General features: G+C 38.3%; 1 protein-coding gene across 1 annotated transcript in view; it reads right to left on the bottom strand.

Annotated features, from left to right (window-relative positions):
• The window catches only part of ANKMY2 (ankyrin repeat and MYND domain containing 2), a 49867-nt gene that overhangs the window by 2360 nt on the left and 19915 nt on the right, over window positions 1–27592 (bottom strand). The window contains exons 4-8 of the mRNA XM_006832244.1: window positions 25929–26027; window positions 17415–17575; window positions 7571–7785; window positions 5171–5306; window positions 2356–2484 (exon numbers count right to left, since the gene is read on the bottom strand). Coding sequence (XP_006832307.1) covers window positions 2356–2484; window positions 5171–5306; window positions 7571–7785; window positions 17415–17575; window positions 25929–26027 — 740 coding nt within the window. The remainder of the gene's footprint in view (window positions 1–2355; window positions 2485–5170; window positions 5307–7570; window positions 7786–17414; window positions 17576–25928; window positions 26028–27592) is intronic.

The following is a 27592-nucleotide window of genomic DNA, read 5'->3' as shown; positions in this document are numbered from 1 at the left end:
ATTGTCCCAGAGAAGCCTAGAGTTGCTAAGAAACCGGAGGATGGGGCAGGTGAGAAGGAGGCAGAGACATAAGTGATTCGGATCTAGGAGAGACAGCTATGGGAGCAGAGAGGAAGCAGTCACTCACTCTGGGTGCAGAGGACTCAGAAAACAGATAAATGGGAAAGAAGTTCTCGTGGTGAAGGGGATACCTTGGACAAAAATGCAGAGATGGGCTCATGTTCAAGGGCAGCAAGAAGTTTGAATTATAGGACAGCAAGACCTTAGATTTTTGCATGGGGCAACAGAGATGAGAATGAACCCCACTGAACATGTATATGCAAAGCACTGTATATAAACTGAATTGTAAATTACATATCTAGACCTAATTATTCACTCCTTCCTGCATCCACACACTTTTGGATGTGATTTCATAGTTCCTCTTACTAAGAGCTTTGACTGTAGATTTTTGTCATCTGACTTATTTTAGCCAATACAATGAGACAGCATGGAAATTTTGAGATTTAGACCCAAGAGTCCTTCTTTACTTCTGTCTCTTCTAGTGCCATGGAATATGCTCAAGGTAGGATAATGATCCACAGACGAAGAAAGACATGTGGAGCAGAGCTGTCTCAGATAAGTCTAGCCAAGTACAAATAGGAGAAAAGCAGAGATGAGTAGGAGAAGTAGATTATGGTAGATAATACACTAAAAAATATCAACCTTAAAATCTGTAGGAAAATGACATTACCTATAGGTCAATTGAGTGTACAGATATATGCATGTGTGCAATGTGAATGTTTAAGAAGAACATGATCACATGTGCCATTTATGAAGACAGCTCTGACAGAAGTGAGGAGTACTGTGCAGTACAGATAAAGCACTTTTACAAGTTCATAAACAGACTGTAGTTAGAGTCAGTAACAGAAGGGTTACAATGATAGATTTCAGAATTATCCTATTCTGGGTTCCCATATCTATACTAGCCTCAGTATCAATGTTCTGTGGGTACCCCTTTTGTATTTTGTTTTCTCATTCATTCATTTTCCTCCCTCTTCCTCTTTGGAGTGGTTAGCTTAGAAATTAAGGCAGCCTGGAATTTGACAAAAAAAAGACATAGCATATAATTATATCTATACTATAGGTTTCTTCCAAAATTACTTCTTACATATGATTGGGGCTTAAATGAGCTTGTGGGAAATTCCATTATCTCTTAATTCCATTTTCACACTACAAACTTTTTGACACACTCTTGTATTAGATTGGATTTGGTTCTGACTCACAGCTACCCTATATAGGATTTTCAAGGCTGTACATCTTTATGTGTTTCTCTGCTACTCATGAGGTTTTTGGTGACTAAATATTCAGAAGTAGTTAGTCACTCTTTCTTCCTAGTCTGTCTTCATCTGGAAGCTCATCTGAAACCTGTCCACCATGGGTAATCCTGCTGGTATTTAAAATGCCGGTGGCTACAGAACAGAGTCCAACTGCCTCAAAATCACAGCAACTCACAAGCCACCACAGTACAACACACTGACAGACAAGTGGTGGGTTATGGAATTGAAGCTTTTGAGTTATGGTGTTGGAGAATATTGAAAGTGCCATGGACTGCCAAAAGAACCAATAGATCCATTTTGGAGGAAGTGCAGCCAGAGTGCTCCTTGGCGTTCAAGATGGCCAAACTTTGTCTCTCATACTTTGGACATATTGTCAGGAAGGACCAGTCACTGGAGAAGGATAACATGTTTGGTAAGGTGGAGGGTCAGAGAAAAAGAGGAAGACCCCCCCAACGAGATGGATTGGCCAACTGGCAGCATTGATAGACTTAATCGTGGCAACAGTACTGAGGTTGGGCCAGGATTGGGCAGTATTTCATTCTGCTGTGCATAAGGTCGCTATGGGTCAGTACTGACTCGATGACAACAACAACAACACATCTTTATGTGAGCAGAAAGTCTCATCTTTCTCCCACAGAGTGGTTGGTAGATTTAAACCGCTAACTTGGGGTTAACAGCCCAACTCATAACCCACTACGCTACTAGAGCTCTTTGGGAAGAAAACTAGAGTACTGGAAATTATACAACAAAAATGGAATGAATGAGGATGATGACATGTTCTAAAAAATGTAACCAATGTCAATAAACAAACTGTATAGGAATTGTTACATGGGGACCTAATTTGCTGTGTAAATTCTCAACTTAAAGACTACAAAATATGGTTTTAAAAATATGGCTTACAGACAACGTATTCAACTGTATTATAAAATTAATGTGCTAGACAAGTCTACTCATATTTACAGAGCATTAAAACCTAAAACTAACTTGAAAGAAAATCCAAAATCAACTATCCATGAACTTAAGAGAACTTCATTCTTACCATTTTGCATACTGAACATCTTTTACTTGCTCCTTTTTCTCCACAGGTTGTGCAAAATTCAACATCCACAAAACCCACTTGACCAGTGATGGCTTGATTAAGTACGGAGAATGCAGTGGGATCAGACCCCTACAGTGGATATAAAGGGCAGGAAAAGAATTCTAAAATCACCATGGAAAGATTATTATAGAGATGTCATTCATGAACAATGTTGTCTAGAAACAGACACACAAAAGAAGAAATCATTAAGTCTTAGGAGTGCACAAAAGGATCCCAGTAGGGCAGTTGATTAAGTGCCTGGCTGTTCATCAAAAGGTCAGGGGTTAGAATCCAGTTACCCACAGAAGAAAAATGTGGCAGTCTGTACAGACATTGTGGGAAAAGGACAAACATCCTACCCTTTCAAGGATACCTCTTCTACACAGAGTACACATTTGGAAAGGTAAGTCACAGATCTCAATAATTAAAAAGAATAAAAAGATCTTTCTCTAAAAGAAAAAGTATTTTTCATTTGGGATTATTAGATAAGCTTGCACTGATTCAGATATAGGAAACTCAGAGTAGAATTTTCTCCTGAGAATTCTCACCAAGACAATTACTTATCCTGTGGGACAATCTGTAAGTAACATCACAAATGGTCAAATACTTTACTTCTTTAAGAATATTTTAAACACTTGACACATTAAAAACTATTTGATGTGGGTTTCAACTCAAATAGTAAATTTATCACTTCTGCCTTCATAATTTTCCAAGCTTTTCAATTAAAATGGCACATATGCAATATCTTAAGTGTATTTAAAAAAAAAGTGTGAAATTTTTTATTATAGGGCTATTGAAAATTAGGATGTATTGCTAAAGAAGATTTATGAAAATGTTTTATACGTAGAAAATTTAAGAGTAAATATTTATCCGTCTGGAATCATGTGATTATGATCTAATTAGAGCACAAGCAAAAGTAATACAAAGTATCTAGCTATCTTACTCCTTGTTATTGTTGTTGCTTCGTGTTGTTGAGTCAGTTCCGACTCTTAGTAACCCTGTATGGGGTTTCCACGGAGTGGCTGGTGGGTTTGAACTGCCAACCTTGTAGTTAGCAGTCCTGTGCTGATCCTACAGTACCATATCAGAACTCCATCTTACTCCCAGCAGTTCATAAAACCAAAAACCAAGTTAGTTGCTGTAAAGTCCATTCTGACTCATAGAGATACTACAGAACACAGTCCAACTGCCTCCACAGGGTTTCCAAAGCTGTCAATCTTTACCAAAGCAGACTGCCATATCTCTCCCTTGAAGCAGCTGTAGTTTGAACTACCAACCTTCTGGTTAGGAGCTGAGCGCTTCGCCACTGTGCTACCGGTGCTCCTTAGCAATTCCGAGTAATAAGCTTTTCAAATTTTCTCCTTTACTTTTACCCAAAGTTCTGCCATTGTTTATAATTTTCATTTCCATGTAATTTATTTATTAATTATTCTTGACAATATTTGACTTTCTTTTTTTTTTTACAAATTGTACATCATGTTGTTGTTGCTAAGTGCCATCAAGTAAGTTCTAAGTCACAAAAACTCTGTACAGGGTTTCCCAGGATCAGCTGGTGGGTGTGAACCAGAAACCTTGTGGTTTAAACCAACTTTGCAGGTCACTGCTTATCCTACAGCGTTACACCAGAACTCCCTTTACACAATGAAGTTTAAATATCACCTGGGACCAATGTTCTACACTGTTCTATAAAATCAAAATAGTCCAACATTAAAAAAAAAAAAAAAAAAAAGAAGCAGCATTTTAAATGTAGCACCCATTTTCAATCTGACATTCTCTGAATTCAAAAAAGAATGCCTGGGTTAGCTTTTGGAATGTAGGTAGTATAGAGATGGGGAAAAATAGATAAAATGAAATCTCAGATGTTTAAGTTAACAACGTCATCAGGAAAGAAAGTCTATGACAGTGTGCTCAAACACTGGTGTGCATCAGATAAACTGTTAAAAATTCAGTTACCTGGTACCATTCAATACCGTCTAAATTAGAATCGCTGAGTGTGACCCCGGTGTGGTGCTGTAGGATAAGCACTGGACTGTTAAGTACAAAGTTGGTTGTCCAAACCCCCCAGCTAGTCCTTGGGAACAATCCGCAGGGTCGCTATGAGCCAGAACTGACTTGACGAGACTTAACAATAACAAACCCATGTACATGTGTATATCTGTGTTCCACAGTATATGTGTTTTTACCTTTACAGGTTTCACAGAGGCATTCAAATGCAATCACTATGTTCATATGGAGTCCTGGAGTTGCACTATAGGATAAGCACTGGACTGTTAACTGCAAGGCCAGTGGTTCAAACATACCAGTTTTTCCTTGCAAACCCTCTGAAGGGTTGCTTTGAGTCAGAACCAACTCAACAGCACTTAACAATGTCTACAATATATCCACATACCAATGGACATAAATAAATGTTACATGCCTTGGAACTACTTCCAACCCACAGCGACAGTGTATAGGGTTTCTGAAGAGAAGCTGGTAGGTTTGAACTGCTGATCTGGTGGTTAGCAGTCTAGTGCTTATACTATAGTGCCATAACAGGACTTCAACATAAGGAAACTGTGGTTATTAAAAGTACCAACTATAAAAAATGCAAGAAGAACACAGGAGGAGAAATGGATAAAATAATATAGGCTTGACAGGCAAACTTACCTTCATCTTTGTTCCTAGAAATTTTCTATAATAATAAAAGTAAATACTAAAGAAAATGTGTCTATCACTGACCATAACACAATAATTAGGCTTTACTGATACAGACGACCTAGTTAAAGGGGAACCTTACAATCTCAACAGGAGCAATGCTTCGCACCAGTTGCTGGAGGAGTGTAGCTTCGCAGTAAGGAAATTTTCTGATACTTTCTCTAATGATCTTTTCTTGATATGCAGGAAAGCCATCAGTAGCTCGGCCTTTTAATAAGCTGAAAGATAAATACATGTATATATGTATGTTTTAACTCATTGGAGCTTAATCACTAAGTATTCCCTCCCAATTAAACAGAGGAAATTTCAGCAATTCTTCTTTGTTACCTGAGATTTTCATTCTTTTCAAATCATGACCACAAACACAATTCAAAGAAACTGATGGTTTACTTCTATTTCAGGCTAGGCCTTATCAGGTTTAGGGACCCTTTGCTAGAAAATACTCAACACTGTTATCCAATTACTTAGTTACCTAGTGCAATATCAGCTATTTGTATAAAGAATGAAAATTCTCACCAAGTCACCTGGTCCTTACTTCCCCCTTTTCTCAGAAAAAAAAGAAAAAAATTTGGGATAATTTGATTCTGGGTAGTTAGAGAACAAGGACAACACAATAGCTTCCCAAGGTACTATATAGCAGGGATACATTATGTGCCTTTGTGAATCCAAGGCAGCAAATTGTGGCATAATAGAACTATTCTCAAATGTGGACTTTTCCTGCCCGTTAGCTGTATAATCTTACATACATTATTTAACCTCTCCAAATCTCATCTGTAAATTAAGACTAATAATCCTTATAACTCACAGCATTATCATGGAATGTTTGTTTTTATTGTTATGTGCCATAGAGTTGGTTTCAACTCATAGCGACCATATGCACAAAAGAACGAAACACTGTTCGGTCCTGTGCCATTCTCACAATTGTTATACCTCAGACCATTACTGCTGCCATTGTGCCAGTCTATCTCCCTGGGGGTCTTTCTCTTTTCCACCGACTCTTCACCTTACAAAGCACAATGTCCTTCTCTAGGGATAGGCCTCTCCTGGCAACATGTCCAAAGTATGAGGCAGCATTCTGGCTGTAATTAAACATAGACTTGTTTGTTCTTCTGGTAGTCTATGGTACCCTCAACACTCTTCTCTGACACTGTAACTCAAACACATCAATTCTTCTACAGGCTTCCTTCTAAATTCACTGTCCAGCTTTTGCATGCATATGAGGTTATTGAAAATACCATGGCTTGGGTCCAGTGCACCTTAGTCCTCAAACTGACATTTTTGCTCTTCAACACTTTGAAAAGGTCTTGTGCAGCAGTCATTTGCCTAATGCAATACATTGTTTGATTTCTTGACTGCTGCCTTCATGAGTGTTAATAGTGGATCCAAGCAAAATGAAGTCTTTGACAACTTCAATCTTTTCTCCATTTATCATGATGTTATTTTCTTGTTCCATTTGTAAGGATTTTTGTTTTCTTTACATTGAGGTGAAACCCACATTGAAGGCTGTGATCTTTGATCTTCATCAGTAAGTAGTTTAAGTCCTCTTCACATACAACAAGCAAGGTGTTGTCATCTGCATATCACAGGTTGCTAATGACTCTTCTTCCAATCTTGATGCCACTTCTTCTTCATATAATCAAGCTTCTCAGATTGTTTTCTCAGCATACAGATAGAATAAATATGTTTAAAAGATACAAACCTGACACACACTTTTCCTTAATTTAAACCATTCAGTTTCAAACGAAGAATCAAAGTATAAAACAAATATAAAAACATGAGCATAAAATATAAACATAATTTCTCACAGTTTAAATCTGATTCCCAACAATAACATACACAATGACAATACAACAAATAATAATTGCAGTATCACAAATTGAATTGTGTTTCTCCCCCACCCCTCCAAATGTGTCAACTTGGGTGGGTTATGTAGCAATTATGTACTGATGTAATGTTAGGTGATGATTCTCCATGATGTGGCCATGTGACAAACAATAAAAAGATTAAGGATAAGCTACAATATCTTTAACTCCATCATAACTCTGAACCAGTGTAAGGGAGTTTTCGAGGGTTATGGCCTACCATACCTTTTGTCTTACAAGACATAAAAGAAGAGAGACATGAACAGAGAAAATACAGCTGGAGGTGGAGTGTGTCCTTTGGACCTGGGGCTACTGCTCTGTGAAGCTTTTAGATTCAGGAAATTATTGATGTCAAGACACATAAAGGTCTCCAAGGAATGATGGGACTATCTATATATGCTGAGTGGAATTTGCACTTCTCTGAATTTGGACTTTGAGCCTCCTAAACCATGAAAGAGTAAATTTCTGTCTGCTAAAGCCATCCTTTTGTGGTATTTCTATTATAGCAGCGTTAAAAAAGGCATGCTGTTAAAATGCTTAATTTTTAAATCTACAAAAACCTTCATATAAAACATTATTCACTTCAGCATACTTTGTACATGACACAGTAAAAACATTACCTTTTGATCAGTGTGTCTAGTTTATTTTCTCCATCTTTTAAGAAGTTAATGCATTTCTGAAAGATACAGCTAATGTAGTGCATTTTCATAGCCAATACTTCATTCATGTCTCTCTGCTTCATACATTTCTCACAAATCAAATCCATCACCTTGTAGCATTTATTCAAGGCTGCTTCTTCTGCCAGTAGAGGATTCTCATTTACAAGCATCACAATCTAGAAGAAATTCCAGTGAGCTTAGAAATGTCATGAAAGAATTTTTCATGTACAAAATATGTAATCCATTTTTTGGTTCATTCCAGGGTATTGATGCATATAGTCATCTATTTACTATGGTAACTCAAATTGGAAATGAAAAAATATATTGCTACTGTTCTAAGCTATAAAAATTAACACAGAGGGTTCTACCATCTTGGATTTCTTTAACTGGTTCCATCAACATTACAGGGCAATCTGCAAGGGTATTAGCATACCACTCACACATGGTTTTACTAACTCTGTCAAAAGCAGATTTCCTAAAGATACACAGAATGCATTTGTACACATTATCTTCAATATCTGGAATCAAATCATGGACTGATTACTACTTTTTTAGTAAATAATACTTAGCTGTAGAATTTCATGTTTGGAAGAACTATGATTCTCATAGTTATAGAGAAATGAGACTTTTACAGAAAGAACTTCCAAAATGTGATTCACTTTCGAATTAGCTACATTTCTCTGTGAAAATCATCCTAAGGATGTTTCCAGTCATCTATGATAACAAGAATAGATCAAAGTGGAAACCATAAACAACTTTAAAGGGACTTTTAGGTGTTAAATTTTATACATTAGAAATCCTACAATTTCCCACCCAGGCACAGATTAAGTTCAAATACAATATAACACAGAGTATTTTTTATTGCCTTTATTCTAGGGAATGTCACTTGAAGTCATCTACATGCAATTTGCCACCCAGGTACAGATTAAGTTCAAATACAATATAACACAGAGTATTTTTTATTGCCATTATTCTAGGGAATGTCACTTGAAGTCATCTACATGGGACAGCCATAAAAATTCAGTGTTATAACAGTAATGTAATCATGTTTGTACCATGTGCCTGACAACATGCCTAGATCATGTTATATGTTATATGTTACTTAACCAACATAAATAATAAGAGCAGATTTTATTAATTTGATTCTTCTCATTTGTTGCTGTTGTTAAGTGTCGTCAAGTCAGTTCTGACTCATAGCAACTCTGTATTTATCATTTTAAGTAAAATCCCATGTCTTGGATCTTATTTAGGAGTCCTGGTGTGGCACTGTGGGTTAATGCACCAGACTGCAAAGCTGTTTGACTGCAAGGTCGACAGTTCAAGCTCACCAACTGCTCCTCGGAAACCCGATACAGGGTTGCTATGGGTTGGAACCGACTCAACGGCACTTCACAGCACAACAAGAAAGATCTTATTTTTATATTTAACAAGCATTTGTTTTTGTGAAATTAATAGAATTTTCATTTGTTTTTCATACTACTACATTCATATAGAGTAGTAGTAGCTCTGGTAACGTAGTGGTTACGAATCAGGCTGCGAACCACAAGGTCAGCAGTTTGAAACTACCAGCTGTTCCACGGGAGAAAGATGAGACTTTCTGCTCCCGTAAAGATTTACAGCCTCAGAAACGCTATACAGGGTCGCTATGGGTCAGAACTGACTGTGTTATATAACCACATTCATATATAGCCTAATATTTTGTTTACAATCTAATACATAATATTATTAGACTTGAAGTAAGTATAATCTTTATTGATGTGTTTTCTGAGAACTCCCCCAACCATAACATATATTAAAAAATCAACCTGTGGCAGGCACTAAAGAAAAAACTCATTAATTCTGCTTTATACTACCACTGTAAACCTCAATCATTTGAAGGTTAAGACTTTTACATATGGTATCTATAATCAAAGCTTAAGATCTTAAACTTCAAAAATAGGAGTAATTTTTACAGACAGAACTCAGAGTAATGACCATTTCTGTATTTACAGAAACTTGTTGTTATTGTGAAGTGCCAGAGAGTCAGTTCTGATCCATAGCGACCCTGTATAGGGTTTCCAAGGAGCAGCTGGTGAGCTTGAACCACCAACCTTGCAGCTCAAATGGCTTTGCAGTCTGGCGCATTAACCCACAGTGCCACACCAGGACTCCTTACAGAGACTAGACTTTACTTATTTGTAATATACAGTGATAGGCACAAAGAAAAATAATTAATAACCATAGTTCTACAATGAGCTTCTTCAAGCATTTACTTAGTTGTACACAAAGAATATATGCATTACTGGTTTTCATTTAATCTCTATAGCATTACAAAGTAATAGATTATGATTGGAATCCTTATTAAGAATTCTTATTGTCATAAAAACCAGATGTATCTTATCTCCCAAAGGACTGCTGCCTTTGAATGAATTTATACAGTGTCATTCTGAATTCTTTACATTTTTAAAATCCATTTTACTTTTCTTTTAAATTGCTAACTCTGCAATGATAGGTTTGGAAATTGTGATAATAATCAAAAGCAGTTTCACTGGGTACACCTGCCTCCTTTTCACTTACAGACCCTGCTCATCTCTGTTACCATATTTTTCTCTGATTTTGTTTTTCTCCTTCATATTCATTGTACTGAGCACGATTCCCCAAGTCCCTTTTGAAAACAAACACATCCTTATTGCCATAGCAGCCACTTAACCTGGATGCCAAAGTCGCTATGCTAGGTGTTCTGCAATGAAAAGGTAAGTTTTGTATCTGGAATGACATCTGTGTTTATTTAAAATGTCTTTATAGAGCTGCTGTTAGTTGCATTTTTGTAATACTTTACTTGAAGAACCATGCTAGTCTGAAAAGGTGTTACACAGTGACAATGCATCACCACAAAAGAAATAGGCAGCTTGTATCCAAAGTCTAAAAAAGAAGGTTTTCAAGTAAATAGATTATTTATACCTACAAAAAGGAAGCGATCTTGTTTGAAGGAAGGTGCCATAGTTATAAAACAGTCTCTTTTATATGATTGTTGCTGTTAAATAATGTCAAGTCAGTTCTGATTCATAGCGACCCTGTCTAGGGTTTCCAAGGAGTGGCTGATAGGTTTGAACCGCTGACCATGCAGTTCAAACTGACCTTGCAGTACAGTGCATTATCCTGCAGCACCACACAAGGACTCCTTTATAAGACTGTTGTTGTTGTTATTGTTAAGTGACAGTGAGTCTGTTCCGACTCATAGTGACCCAATATAAGGTTTCCAAGGAGCAGCTGATGTATTTGAACTGCCAACCTTGTGGTTCCCAGTCCAGTGCTGATCCTTCAGCACCACACCAGGAGTCCTTTATGAGGTTCTAGTTGTTGTTGTTAAGTGCTGTCGAGTCAGTTCTGACCCATAGTGACCCTGTATAGGGTTTCCAAGGAGTAGCTGGTGAGCTTGAACCACTAACCTTGTGGTTCAAACCGACTTTGTAGTCCAGCACATTAGCTCACCGAGCCACACCAGTACCCTAAAACAATTCTATAGCCTGTTCCAGATTGTTCACATTTTGAATTTTCTGTCTGTAACTTACTCCAACTGCATGTCCAGAATCTAATGTATTCAAAACATATAACTGAAGGTACAATACTTCTTGGATAATTAATTCTGATAGACTAGGTTCCATGCAAGTATGAGAAATTATTCCATAGACACTTATTACCATCTTAAGGGGTAGAAACTTAGAAACAAAACACAGAATCAGAAAAAACAAGGAACTTCTTCAAAACAATTGGAACCAGAATCATCTTGGTTATGCTCTGGCAGAGGAAGAACAAGGGGCTTTTTGAAAACCACACACATTCTCTATACTAACAAATACTGTGCCCTAAAGTTACCTGTCACCTCACCCAGTCTGCACCATCCTTCAGAGGATGTACCGTGGTGAGAGGGTAGCCGTTACTCATGAGAGTACTCTCTTTCTGCAAATGTGCTCAGAGAAAGAGAGCCAACACATAAGAGGATAAATCATTTTTAAACATTATACAAAGGGGCTTCAAAAGTCCAGTGAATAGTGAATAATTGTTATTAGGACTAACTGTGAGGGTTGGAAATGTAAAGGTAGACGTTTTGTAACAAAAGGAGGAGAGTGACTGGCTTTGCAGTCTAGGAGCAGAGGTCCCTGGGATCATCAAGGGAGAAGAGCAGAGAGCGGGACCTTACCCAGAGAAGCAGTGACACCAGAGATGGAGGCAGAGATGATGCCTTGGAGAGATGGAGCTGCTGGGGACTTTAGACCCAGAGAGGGAGAGGGGCTGTGTGCTGACTTTAGACCCAGAGAGGGGGAGCAGGCTTGCAGGGTATACTCCTTGGTTGGTTGATGATGCAAGGAGGGGATTGCAACCAAGACAATGAAACGATATATGATAGGATGGATGCAAAGTAATGTTCTCCCATGTAAGCTATCATATAATTTACAATAAAACATTTAAAAAAAGTTCATTGAAAAATGGAATTAAAACATAATAAATTTTTCCCACAAACTTGTTGAAACCTCCTCTGTTTATAGTAACTAGACCTTATTTAAGTCCCATATAACCTACACTAGGACCATAAATGGAATCCTAGTGTGGTGCTGTAAAATAAGCCCTGGGCTGCTAACTACAAAGTCAGTGGTTCAAAACCCACCAGCAGCTATTCAGAAACCCTATATAAAGTTGTTATGAGTTGGAACCTACTTGAAGGCACATAACAACAGGAACACAAATATATGATTCACAACTAGCATACAATGTTTTTGTTCTCTTGAGAACCACAAGCACACAGTGTCTCTTGCCATTTTTTCAGAATGTTAAGAAAAATAATTGAGTTCTGAAAAATAAAAACAGCATATCTTACTTTTGTGTCTTGTGGGAAAGGTGTTGGCTGGTTTTATTATCTCTCTTGAAGGTTCAGAAAATAATTTAGGCACAAGGCCAAAAGACAGGCATTGTTTGTTTGTTACTTGAGCCTCAAAGATTGCATACACAGGAAGCATCAATAAAGCACTAAGAATGAATACATTTTGGAGCTACCTTCAAGTGAGAGCTAATCTTTAAAAATATTACTGATGACAACTGCCCACTTATTGTGATAGTGCTCCATATAGCCCAGAGATGATTCTTTTTATAGACTTCTGAGAAAAATCTGTTATATTATTGCTGTTTGCTGTTAAGTGCCAGCAAGTCAGTTCCACTGATAGCAACCCTGTAGTGTGTCTGAGGAATGGCTGGAGGGTTTGAACCACAAACCCTGCAGTTTGCAGTCCAATGCTAATTAGTCCCTTGTATTAAGGAAAAGTCTAAACTTTTGACTCAACTTATTAACAGTCTTGCTCACCAAATTAATAATTAATTATTATCAATCTGTAGGCCATGAATGAACAACTATGATAGACACTGGCATTGAAAAACACAGCACACAAATTCCTGTAGTGACTCATTGAAGAAATGATACTCATTTTGATTGATAGTTTTAAGAATTACTAAATATATACAAGGAATAGTCAAAAAGTATTGCTACTAGGGTCCAGGTCATACATGTAAAGATTTATTGCAAACAAAACATGTCTCAACATGTCTATGCAATCAGTGCATGGCTGCACTTGTCTTAGTTTCATGAGTGTGCCTTCAAAACAAAATAAAATCCAATCAAAACAGTAGTTTCTGAGGGACTCTGCTGGACCAGTTCAATTTAAAGCAGAGGGGTCAGCTCAGAGGGTTATGGCAACTGTTTATTGTCGGGATTCCCAAGAGATAATCTTGATTGATTTTCTTGAAGGACACAGGACAACCACTGGAGCCTATTAGGAAAAAGTTTCAAGAAAATAGAAACCTGCATTGGTGATAAAAAGGCCAGAAAAGTTACTCTGAGGAGTTTTTTCCATCGTGACAATGCAGCTGCTCCTTCTTTGAGGGTGACAAGGGAATCTCATTGAGAACCTCATTGGGAAATCTTAGCCTGTCCACCCTATAGCCCTGAGCTTGCCCTATCAGACTTCTTTCTGTTCCTAAAATTCAAAAAACATTCAAAATGAAAATGATTTGAATCTCTTGAGGGTACCCAAACTGCCATTTTCATATGATGTAAATGAAAGAACGCAGAATTCTTTGAAGAAGCATTAGAAATGGAAATACCTTCAGAAGCGTATAGACCTAGCTGGAGAATATGTTGAAAAAACAACATATTCACATTTTGATATTTTTGTTTACTAAAGGTTTTTATGAATTTTAGCAATACTTTTCTGTTTTATTCATATGTATATACACACAAACATGCACACACACACACACATACAGTGAAACCTGTGAAAATCAGAGCCTTGTAAGGTGGAAACCTGAAACCTTATACAAGAAGGAAAATTCATATAATTTCAAACAAAACGAGCAAAGAAAAGCGGTAAAACTGTACCCTGTCAAAGATGGAAAACGTGAGGCTTAAAACTCAAAGCAATCCTGTTGAGTTCTGGCTTTCACAGTTTTCACTGTATATGTGTGTGTGTGTACTGCTGTTGTTATGTACTGTCAAATCGGTTCCAACTCACAGTGACCCTGTATAGGGTTTCCGAGGAACAGCTGGTGGGTGTGAACTGCTGACCTTGTGGTTCGCAGTCCAGTACTTATCCTACAGAGCCACACCAGGATATATATATATATGTGTGTGTGTGTGTGTGTGTGTGTGTGTGTACATATACATATATACATATGTATATGTGTGTGTGTGTGTGTATATATATATATATATATATATAAGGTATATATATATATATATAAAAGTATGTATATATAGACACACATACATATACGGAATCCTGGTGCTGTTGGTTAATGGTCTAGACTGCAAAGTCAGCTTGAATCGGGAGGCCTACAGTTCAAGTTCACCAGCTGCTCCTCGGAAACCCTATATAGGATCAGTATGGGTTGGAACCCACTCTACGGCACTTAACAACAACAATACACACACACAAATATGTTGTTAAAGTGTCGCCCCTGTAGGGTTTCTGAGGAGTGGCTCATAGATTTGAACCACCAACTCTGTGGTTCAAACTGATATTGTGGTCTAGTGTTTTATCCTATAGCACACTGTTGTTATTGTGCCTGGAGTAGTGACCCTGTACAGGGTCTCCGAGGCTGTAAATCTTTACGGGAGCAGAAAGCCTCATCTTCCTCCCGCGGAACAGGTGGTAGTTTTGAACTGCTGACCCTGAGGTTAGCAGCCCGATTACTCTGGTAACGTAGTGGTTACGAATCGGGCTGCGAACCTTAAGGCCAGCAGTTGGAAACTACCAGCCGCTCCGCGGGAGAACGATGAGGCGTTCTGCTCCCGTAAAGATTTACAGCCTCGGAAACCCTGTACAGGGTCGCTATGGGTCGTAACCGACTCGACAGCACTTAGCAACAACAACATTCTACCAGAGCTCCAATAGCACACTAGGACTCTAAATATAGATAGATAGATACATAGATAGATACATAGATAGATAGGTGTATGTATATGTGTGTGTTTAAACATACACACATATCTCAAAGCAAACCAGTTGCCATCAAGTCAATTCTGACTTATAATGATCCATGTGTTGCAGAGTAGAAATGTGTTACATAGGCTATCATTTTGGAAGATCACCAGGTCTGTGTTCTGAGGATGGATTCCAACAGCTAACCTTCTGATGAGAAGTTGCCCACGTAACTGTACCACTCAGGGACTGCTGTCCCTCTGTGTATGTATGTACATCTCTCTCTTCTCTTGTCAATTACTGTGGAGTCAACTCTGGCTCATGACAACCCCATATATGCAGAGCAGAAATGTATTCTACAGGGTTTTCTTTCTGTTTTTGTTATTTTGAGGGGGGAGGTTAAGGTAGGATTTTTATCATTCATTGTTTTTAAACATTTTATTATGGTTTGGGTGAAAATTTACAAAGTACATTAGTTTCCCATTCAACAATTTATATACATTGTTTCATGGCATTCATTGCAATCCCTATTTAACAGTGTTCTTCCCACTTCCTGCATGCTCCCCCATTTCCATTCATCCTTCTTTCCTGCCCTTTCCTGCCTCTGAGTTTTGGGCAATGCTGCTCTTTAGGTATATGATCGAATGTTATGAGGAGCACGTTCCTCTTGGGTGTGATTTTTCAATTTGTAGGTATGTCTATGGAGTACTAGTGTGACTCTGTAGGATAAATACTGGACAGCTAATTACAAGGTTGGTGGTTCAAACCCAACAGCTGCTCCACAGAAACCCTATGTAGGATCGCCATGAACTGAAACCAACTCGGTGGCACTTAAAAACAACAAGACCTGTCTATTGTTTGACAGAAAGGTGATCCTGGGAGTGGGTTCAGTTCCAGATATGAAGGCTATCTAAGGACCAACAGTTTCTATTGGACCAGTCAGTCTGGTCTTTTTTATGATTTTGAATTTTGTTCTATCTTTTGTCCTACTCTGTCCAGGACCTTCTACTGGGATTCTGTTCAGAGCAGTCAGTATTGGTACTGGGCACCTTCTGGTTCTTCAGGTCTTAGGCTAATGGAGGCTACAGTTCATGTGGTCCATTACTTCTTTGGACTGTTTCCCTGAATCTTTGATTTTTTTTTCATTCTTTTTTACAGATGTGCAGAGCAAAGGATTTTCAAGGTCTTTCAGAAGCAGATCACCAGGCCTGTGTTCCAAGGAATCCCTGGGAGGGTTTGAATCACAAATATTCAGCTAGTAGTCGAGTGCATAACCATATGCATCACCCAGAACTGACTCTCCCTCTCTATATATATACACATATGTGTGTGTGTGTGTATATATAAATATATGGAGCTCTGGTAGCGTAGTGGTTACGCATCGGGCTGCAAACCTTAAGGCCAGCAGTTCGAAACTACCAGCTGCTCCGCGGGAGAAAGATGAGGCGTTCTGCTCATATGTATTACACATAAATACTTACATATCTATACATACAGACACACACACACACACACATATATATATATGGAGTCCTGGTGTGGTGCTATAGGAGAAGCACAGCACTTTTAGCTGCAGGATTCAAATCCCTAGCTGCTTCTCAGAAACCCTATACAAGGTCACTATGATGTGTGTGTGTGTGTGTGTGTGTGTGTGTGTGTATATATATATATATATATATATATATATACACACTGTGTATAAAATCTGAAGAAAATAGTTGCAGTAATTCAGCATGGCTCTTCATGTTTCTCCAGTGAAAACATCTGAACTTATGTGTTGTTCTACAAAGTTTGAACATCTATTAAACGTGGACTAATTACTGGAGGAAGATTGTTACTGAAAGGCATCCAATAGCCACTTAGATAAAAATGTGCTCACAATTGCATTTCAGAACATTTCATGAGTCATTGCTGCAGTAGACAGACTCTGTTGGTATCCCCCTCAGATCCTCTTGCCAACCCAATGCACGAACCCCCGGCCACTAGGAATATCAGCTGCTAAGGACCTGGAACTTCCTCCTTCTCGAGAGAATTGCTGTTGTACAAAGGGAGCCACCTCCTTGACACTGTCTGGGAGGCTGTCCTTTTCCTCTGGGACAGCCCGCAGTCGAGCTATTCATGCTTCAGAGCATCCTGTAGGATGAGGTGGGAGACGGGCTTCCACTGAACATACCTGCCTAGATTTATCTCCTGCTCTATTCTATTTCTTCCTCTTGTTTCCCTGTTTCGACTGGGAGCATTCCTTTAATAAATCAAATGAACATGCCAGTCTATCATAACCAGTACACCTACAAACTCAATGCTAAGACAATTAAGATCCTACATAATAAGAGCTATTGAAAACTCTGAATCAGTACCTTGACAGGGTGAAGGTTCGTGGTTGTGATAATTTTGTGCAGTGGGCCTGCCAACTTTGGGGGTAGCTTTGGCTCCTTATCCAGTCCCTGGGGTTTAGTGTAGTAATCCAATCTCTCTCGAGGAAAGAAATTATTGATTATAGTCACACAGTCATGTTGACCTTTTAATGGAAAAAATAGAAAAACTTGTTACTTTATTATAAAAATATATGACATTTTATAGATTTTTATTCAATTCTTCTATTTTTTTGTGAGGTAAACAAATATAAATAACATTATTTTTTTGAAAAAGTAGAATAGATGACAAGGGGTAGAGTATTTTAGAACACATCTGTGAGCATGCCTTATAAAGCAAAGAAATAATTCCATTTTAAAGATTCAGAACTCACCATACACATGGATAGTATGTGGATTTAAAAAAGCAATGTTTCATTTAAAATTGACTTGATTCAAACATTTTACAAAAGTTACTATGACTTAAATGTCTCGTCTTCCACTCTTATACAAAGTATGGTCACAATTCCCTAATCATATATGTCTTTATGCATAATTTAGTCCATTATAAAGGTTGACCTTTTTAAATTGTTGAAGAGCAAAGATGTCAGCTTAAGGACTAAGGTACGCCTGACCCAAGCCATGGTATTTTCAATAACCTCATATGCATGTGAAAGCTGGACATGAATAAGGAAGACTGTAGAATAATTAATACTTTTGAGTTATGGTATTGGAGGAGAATATTGAAAGTGCCATGGGATCCCAAAAGAACCAACAGATCTGTGTTGGAAGACGTGCAGCCAGAGTGCTCTTTGGAGGCCAGGATGGCTAAACTTCGTCTCCCATACTTTGGACGTATTGTCAGGATGGACTAGTCACTGGAAAAGGATATCATGTTTGGTAAGGTGGAGGGTCAGAGAAAAAGAGGAGGACCCCCAGCAAGATGGATTGACCAAGTGGCAGCATCAATGGGCTCAAGTGTGGCAACAATTGTTGAGGTTGGCCCAGGACTGGGCAGTGTTTTGTTCTGTTGTGCATAGGGTCGCTATGAGTTGGTACTGACTCCCATGGCACCTAACAACAACAACAAAAGGTTGATTATTGTTATTGTTAAGCTAATTCCTCCCACATCCCTGAGTTTGAGAAAAGCTTGGCCTCTATGAAATGAATTAAAGAAACTTTTGTTGTCATAAACTTGCAATCCACATAATGGCTTCTCATAAACCCCTACACCACTTCTTTTAACCATCTCTAGAATTGGAATCAGTTCTATGAAAGCGAAATCTTCCCTGGAGAAAGTTGATAGCCTGAATGTATGTTACTGTTGCTTCCCCCACCCCGACATCCTCTTCACTACCTCTCTGAAGCAAAGAAGTAGCCACCGTTGATAAGTAAGCAGAACTTGAAGGGTACACTGGAGTTCGAAGGCTTTTCTGACTCTCACGAGGAGAAACGTCCTCATTCTGTTCACCTGACAAGAACTGTGGAACCAGCCGTAGAAAGTCCGGGAGAGAAGGCACAGATGTCGTGGTTTCCGGAGAGTGGTTTGCCCTAGGCAAGCTGAGTGTCCGCCACCCATTTGTTCATGGCCCTAGGAATGTTTGCTTTGTCTTACTGAAGAGATGACCTACAGTGGGATTGCACAGTGGGCCAGACAGATGCTGGTACTTGAGACTGGTACAAAGTTCTGCTTGTCCTTGGAAGTTCCTGGGAGAACTTGGGAAGAAAGCAGCTTCCTCTTGATGCTTCAGCAGAGGACTACTGGTTTCCTGACCCCGAGTCCACAGGTATAGAGACTATGGCAGCTCACACCATTGTTAGTTGGATACTGTTCCACAACCCTATCAGCTTTATCTAACTGCCTAACACATAAGAAGCAACCAAGGAGGCCCAGCAACTTGGAAAACTATGTTGTTGTTGTTGTCAGGTGCCATCGAGTCGGAACCGACTCATAGCGACTCCATGCACAGCAGAACGAAACAATGTTCGATCCTGGGCCAACCTCACTACCGCTGCCACACTTGAGTCCATCAATGATGCCACCTGGCTGATCCATCTCGTTGGGGGTCTTCCTCTTTTTCTCTGACCCTCCACCCTACCCATCATGACATCCTTCTCCAACGATTGTTTCCTCCGGACAATATGTCCAAAGTAGGAGAGACGAAGCTTAGCCATCCTGGCCTCCAAGGAGCACTCTGGCTGCACTTCTTCCAAAACGGATCTATTGGTTCTTTTGGCAGTCCATGGCACTTTCAGTATTCTCCTCCAACACCACAACTCAAAGGCATCAATTCTTCTACGATCCTCCTTATTCACTGTCCAGCTTTCGCATCCATATGAGGCTATTGAAAACACAATGGCCTGGGTCAGGCGCACCCTAGTCCTCAAGCTGACATCTCTGCTCTTCAACATTTTAAAAAGTTCCTGTGCAGCAGATATGCCCAGTGCAATACATCGTCTGATCTCTTGACTGCTACTTCTGCGATTGTTGATAGTTAATCCAAGAAGAATGAAGTCCTTGACAACTTCAATCTTTTCTCCATTGATAAGAATGTTGTTTATTGGTCCAGTGGTGAGGATTTTTGTTTTCTTGACATTGAGATGCAATCCATATCGAAGGCTGTGCTCTTTAATCTTCATAAGTAAATGTTTCAAGTCCTCTTCACTTTCAGCGATCAAGGTTGTATCATCTGCATATCGCAGGTTGTTAATGAGTCTTCCTCCAATCCTGATGCTACGTTTTTCTTCATAGAACCCAGCTTCTCGTATTATTTGCTCAGCATACAGGTTGAATAAGTATGGTGAAAGAATACAACCCTGTCTCACACCTTTCCCAATTTTAAAACATTCAGTGTTCCCATGTTCTGTTCGAACAACTGCTTCTTGGTCTAGGTACAGATTTCTTAGAAGTACAATTAAGTGTTCTGGAATATTCATACTTCTCAATGTTTTCCATAGCTTGTCATGATCCACACAATCGAAAGCCTTTGCGTAGTCAATAAAGCACAGGTAAACATCCTTCTGATATTCTCTGCTTTCAGCCAAGATCCATCGGACATCAGCAATGATATCTCTCGTTCCACGGCCTCTTCTGAATCCAGCTTGAACCTCTGGAAGTTCTCTGTCAATGTATGATTGCAGCCGTTTCTGTATTACCTTTAGCAAAACTTTGCTCGCTTGAGATATCAAAGAGATTGCCCGATGATTTCCGCATTCCGTTGGGTCACCTCTCTTTGGAATGGGCACAAACATTGATCTCTTCCAATCAGTCGGCCAGACTGGAAAACTATGCAATGCTTCAAATGGCTTCTTCAGTGGGAAGCCTACAGACAGCTTTAACCAGATAAGACAGGAACAAGCAAAAAGGAAAAATAACAAAAACAAAACAAAACAAAAAACCATGCGCAAAGGATTCCAATTCATAGTGACCCTATAAAAAGGAAAGAGTAGAACTGTCCCATGGGGTTTTCATGGCTGTAAATCATTTATGAAAGAAGATATCTTTCTCCCATGGAGTGTCGGGTGGATCCAAACCAATAAACTTTTAATAATCAGTGTAGTGTTTTAGCACTGTGCCATCAGGGTTCCTTACAACAATAACAACAAATAAGAATATTTAAATTAATCATAATCAATTAGAGCACATAAACTGGAAGTCTAGAACTACAGAGGGATTCAAATTTTTTAAATGGGCAAACAATAAGGTAATCTTGATTACTAATGAAAATGAATAGAAATGTAGAAAATGAGATGGATGAAATACCTCAAATCAGAAAAATTCAAAAACAAAAATCATTATAGATATAGAAGACATAAAAGAGCTGAAGGACAGATGCAAACAATGTTATAGTGAAAACTAGAAATTGTAGAAGAAAAAAAGAATGGATGGAGAAGTAATCATTATTGCAATTATTAGATTTGAGGCTTCCATATTAAAAGAGCTGAGTCCAAGACAGGATTAGAGGGAAAGCATCTAGACACACAAAACTGGAGATGTTTATAATTACAAAGATAAACTGAAAAATCAAACAGTCTCCAGAATGAAAAATGAAAAGTTTACAAAAGAAAAGTATTCAAGCTCTCATATGCCAACTATGTTTAGACTAAGGATTTATAAGTTTTACATGAAACTAAGAAGTAAGACTTCTGACATACTAGCCAAGCTGTGACTCACTTTTCAGAGAGAAAGATATTTTTGGTCATGAGCAGTTTTAAAGAATATACCACCTACATAAGCCATCTGAGAAAAGTTTATAACCAAAAGTTTAATGAGAACAGAGACCTCAAGATATAAAGCAATTTGGATTTACATTAAAATTAAATATAGATGTGTTCTATGCCTCACCAATTTCATTTCTGGGACTTCGTTGTATAGAAGTTAAAGCATTAATGCAGTGATACAGTAAGAATGGCTACATTATTTGTAGTGCAATTGTTCAAACTGTAAAATCCACTGAAAGGGGAAAGCAGAGAGGATTGTGCTACAATTGTATCATGGAATATTATGCATAATATTAAGGTGACCCAAGTTATTCATAGCTACTAAGATGGAATTCTGCGGCATACCGCTAAGTGAAGAAAACAAATTACAAGGAAACGAGCAATAATGTGTAAAGGACAGCATTCTTCTGCATATGTATGCATATGTACATATACTGATTAGTTTGTAAGGAACAAAAGGGGAGAACACATTTGTTTTGTTTGTTTTATTAAAGACTACAAGCAAAATGGGAGTGTGGTGGCTCTGTAAGCTAAGCATTAGACTGCCAACCACAAGGACCACAGTTTGAGCCCATCAGCCACTCTGAGGCAGAAAGATGAGCCCTTCTGTATCAGCAAAGATTTACAACCTCGGAAACCCTAAGCAAGGTTGCTATAGTCAAAACCGACTAGATGGTACTTAACAACATCAAAAAAGGATGCAATGTAATCTATGAAATTATTTTAAATAAATGAAAATGGAATGAGAACATTACTTGGATTTTTAGGATGGGATTATGGACAACTCAATTCCTCCCTTAGATTAAAAAAAAAATTAAAAAATGGTAGCAATATTGATAAAAAGAAAAGGATATTTTCCATTGTTGAAAGAACGGTACCTCTACCACCAACCATGTGATCTTCAGAAAGTTACTTAACTTCTCTGAGTATCGGTCCTCCTTTTTGTTATGCCATGGACAGAAAGAACATCAGTAGAGTTAAATAGAACTTTAAAGGTCATTTAATTCCCTATGTTAATGGTTGTTGTTGTTAAATGCCATAGAGTCAGTTCCGACTTATAGTGATCCTCTATAGGGTTTTCTAGGAGCACATCGTGCCTTTGAACTGCTGACCCTGTGGCTCACAGTCCAGGCTGATCTTACACAAAGATCAGAAAACTGAGGCCCATGGAGTTGAAGGGACTTGGCCAAAATCCCATTTATAATTAGCAGAAGATACTGCTCTTTTCTGCCTAAACTGAGTACCCTCAGAATTGGCTTCGAGGTAAGTTGGAGGGCAACCATGGGTCCCAAACTGTGGAAGACAACCTTTCTCTGAAGCTAACACAGCAAGGCCATATCCTTCTCAAACTAGCCTAAAATTGCTCCCATAAAGATTTGCATTCTTGGAAACCCTATGCAGGGTCACTAGGAGTCGGAACCGATTCCCATGGTACTTAACAACAAAAACATAAGTGTATTTGCTCTTCTACAACTGTCAGATGACTCACTGAATGGCTCTTTTAATAAATGATATCTAGCATTAGCAGGTCTAAGATAATTCAAGAATACAATTTAGAATAATGTATTGTTACCATCCTCCATACTTGACTTACTCTCACTTGGATCTTAATTGACATGTAATTTTTCTCAAAACAGTCTTGGAATGGGATAGAAGGTTCTTTTCTTCTAAGTATTTCTATGAAGTACTGGCATGGCATTGAAGGATAATTCAGTGGACCACAAGGTCAGTTTGAACTGTAAAGTCAGCAGTTCAAACCCACCAGCCACTCCTCGGAAGCCTATATAGGGTCGCTATGAGTCGGAACTGACTTGATGGCACTTAACAACAACAACGTGGATTTCTAAGGAAACATTAAATCCTCTCTCGAGTATATGTTTTTCACTGCTATTTATATTAGCCTCTAAGTGCCATGAAGCACAGACAACATCCACCTGTTTACCACTGTAGTCAATGTGCCTTGAGTGGTGTGATACAGGTGGTGAACATTAAGTATTTTAATGAATAATAGGCCTACACAGGGTCACTTATTGGACTCTTAACAAATCAGCTTTTTCTATCAACTCAGTGGAGTCATTATACCAACAACCAAATGTTCATTCACACTTTCCACTAAATCCCTGCATTATGTCACCATTCTAAAACAACATGCACATGAAAAAAACCCACACAAATTGCTCACACAGAAAAAGGCCACTGTGATAAATCAACACAAGAAGCACACAGAGATAATTGCTAATCCTAATTGTAGTTATTAAGTGCCATAGAGTCCATTCCAATTCACATCGAGTTTCCGATGTGTAGGGTTTCCGAGGCTTTAAATCTTTGAGGGAGCAGAAAGCCTCATCTTTCTGCTGTGAACCCTAATTTTCATTTCCTCTGTGGGCTCTTTTTCATGTGCACATTTTTCCAGCTACCATATATCACGTACCAAGTTTTAGTATGACTAGAATTACTGTATGTGCAAAACAAATGTTTGTGGGTGATGATGTTAAAATTTATAACTTCATTTAATCCTTCCAGTAATCATGTAACTATTTACAATAAGGAGTCCCAGTGTGTCGCTGTGGGCTAATGCGTCAGACTGCAAAGTCATTTCAACTGCAAGGTCGGTGGATCAAGCTCACTAGCTGCTCCTTGGAAACCCTATACAGGGTCGTCATGGGTCGGAATTGACTCAAAGGCACTTAACAACAACAAAAACATTTACAATAAGGAAATGGAAGATCAGAATCATTAACTAACTTCTTACTAAGTTGTTGTTTTTAGGTGCCATCGAGTTGGTACTGACTCATAGTGACCTTATGCACAGAACGAAACACTGCCCGATACTGAGCCAACCTCACTATTGTTGCTACACTTGAGCCCATTGATGCTGCCACTTTGCCAAGTCATCTCGCTGGGGGTCTTCCTCTTTTTCTCTGACCCTCTACCTTACCTAACATTATTTCATTCTCCAGTGACTAGTCCCTCCTGACAATATGTCTGAAGTATGAGAGATGAAGTTTGGCCATCCTGACCTCCAAGGAGCACTCTGGCTGCATTTCTTCTAAAATAGATCTATTGCTTCTTTTGTCAGCCCATGGCACTTTCAGTATTCTCCTCCAACACCATAACTCAAAAGCATCAATTCTTCTATGGTCTTCCTTATTCACTGCCCAGCTTTTACATGCATATGAGGCTATTGAAAATACAATGGCTTGGGTCAGGCGCACCTTAGTCCTCAAGCTGACATCTTTGCTCTTCAACACTTTAAAAAGGTCTTGTGCAGCAGATTTGCCTAATGCAATACATCGTTTGGTTTCTTGACTGCTGGTTCCGTGAGTGTTGATAGTTGATCCAGGAAGAATGAAGTCCTTGACAACTTCAATCTTTTCTCCGTGGATAAGAATGTTGTTTATTGGTCCAGTGGTGTGAATTTTTGTTTTCTTTACATTGAGATGCAATCCATACCAAAGGTTGTGCTCTTTGATCTTCATCAGTAAATATTTTAAGTCCTCTTAACTTTCAGCAAGCAAGGTTGTATCATCTGCATATTGCAGGTTGTTAATGAGTCTTCCTCCAATCCTGATGCCACATTTTTCTTCATGTAACCCAGCTTCTCAGATTATTTCCTCAGCATAAAGGTTGAATAAGTATGGTGAAAGAATACAATCATGTCGCACACCTTTCTTAATTTTAAACCATTCAGCTACACAGCCAGAATCCTAGCGCAGACTTGTTGATTCCACAGTCAAAAATGGTAGATTCCTAATGACTCCATATTGGTGGTGGTGGTGGGTATTAAGTGCTGTTGAGTCGGTTCCAACCCATACTGAGCCTGCATAGGGTTAGCGGTGGTGATTATATGCTGTGAAGTTGGTTCCGGTTCATAGCAACTTTGTATAGGGTTTCCAAGGTTGTAATCTTTAAGGAAGCAGAAAGTCTCATCTTTTTCCTGTGGAGAAGTTTGTAGATTCGAACTGTTGTTTTGAGGTTAGAAGTTGAGCTTGTATAACACATTATAAGAGCTCCACATTAGGGTAAAGCAATTCCTTTAATCAGCTAAAATATACTTGTTCAAACCATTTGACTACAACTAAATTGGCCTTATCACCCTTTGTATCTTCACCAAGTGGAAATTCAAAGTAGCTTGCTCATTTTCCCCAAAGTCACTACGTGTTTCATTTCAGGTAGATAAAACCTAGCATTATGATTTAAAAAATAAAAACAGTATTTGCATTCTGAAAAGCAAAGCAGTATTTTTGCACAATTAAAACTTGGAGTATAAACTAATGCAACACTATAATAAAAACTCACCCACAAAGGCTGCCATCTGAGCTGCCGTTCTTCCTACAGAGTTGACAACATCTGTCTCAGCACCAGCCTCCAACATTGCCCAAGTGATGTCTTTATTACCTACAGTCATTATAAGTGTTATTATTAAGGCATGCATAATTCAAACACCTCCTTCTAAATAATCTGCAGTTTTTGTTGTTGTTTTTTTATCTTAAAGTTTCTTCTCTAAAACATGGCTACTGTAAAAAGTGAAATCTTATAGAATCCACACAGAAACTCATTTTATTTGCTGGAAAGTCCATGGGCAATACAAAAATGGTATGAAACTAATTTTTTAAATGGTATAAAATCAAAACAACAAAAATAAGGACAAAACTTCAATCCAAACTCATTGCTGTTCAGTCTGTTCTGACTTATAGTGACCCTATAGGACTCCTGGTGTGGCACTGTAGGATCAGCACTGGACCATGAACCAAAAGGTTGGCAGCTGAAACCCACCAGCTGCTCCTTGGAAACCAGGGTCACTGTGAGTTGGAACTGACTCAATGACACTTAACAACAATAATAACATAAGACAGAGTAGAACTGTCTGACAGGGCTTTCAAGGTTATGAATCTTTAAACGGTCACATCTGTCTCCAGAGCAGCTGGTGGGTTTGAATCATTAAATTTTTGGTTAACAGATAAGTGCTTTAACCACTGTGCCACCAGGGGTCCCAACCAAAAAAAAAAAAAAAGGAATAAAATGAATAGAAGTTGCCCCTAAACATGTACTAATCACTCCATCTTCCTACATACAGCTTCTTATAAATACAGCTCTTGTAATAACTATTCATAACAGTTGGTTAATCTTTCTAGACTTTGTGTCTATCTAAACAGCTATTCTACTTACATGTTTTCATTACTGGAATCATGCAAATATTTTGCTATTCTAAACCAGACTTAGTAAATAGCGTTTTTCATTCATTTTTGCAAACACCAACTATAATTCACTTAGGAACACTTCTTGAAAAACATTTGCTGAATTGAAGGTTATGAATATCTTAAATTTATTTTGTCGGGCTGCCTTCCAACAAAGTTGTACTCATAGTACTCCCCCAAAACAATTAAAAAAAAAAAAAAGTCAATCTTTAGTATTTTTAACCTTTGTTAATGTAAGTGAAAAATGATTTTTTAATGTTCTATTCTGTATTTGTTGACCATTGGAGAGAATATTTCATATATTTATCAATCAGTTGTGTTTCTTTAATAAATACTTCATGATTCTGCTACCAAATTTTCAATTACTTGTCTTTTTCTAATTGACCTATAAGAATTTTTATATGTGAAGATGTAAACCCTCTAAAACTGGTGTGGCATGGGGGATAAATACTGGGCTGCTAGGCTGCACACAAGGTCCTCACTTCAAACCCACCAGCTGCTCTTCAAGCACGCTATACAAAGTTACTATGAGTCAAAACCAACTTAATGACAGCACTTAACAACAACAATAACAACATAAGTATCTTCCTCAGTTATTCATTTGTATTTTAACTCTATATATGATACAACTCACACATGAAAATGTTAATATTTTATGCGATACAATTTGACATATTGTCCTTTTTAGATTCTACACTTCATTGCATGCTTAGAAATACTTTCTCATTTCAGGATTATAGAAATACAGATGTTGTTGTTGTTGTT

Source organism: Chrysochloris asiatica, unplaced genomic scaffold (genome assembly GCF_000296735.1).
Source record: "Chrysochloris asiatica unplaced genomic scaffold, ChrAsi1.0 scaffold00006, whole genome shotgun sequence".
Classification (NCBI taxonomy): Eukaryota; Metazoa; Chordata; class Mammalia; order Afrosoricida; family Chrysochloridae; genus Chrysochloris; species Chrysochloris asiatica.
This window is presented reverse-complemented; position numbering and strand designations above follow the sequence as displayed.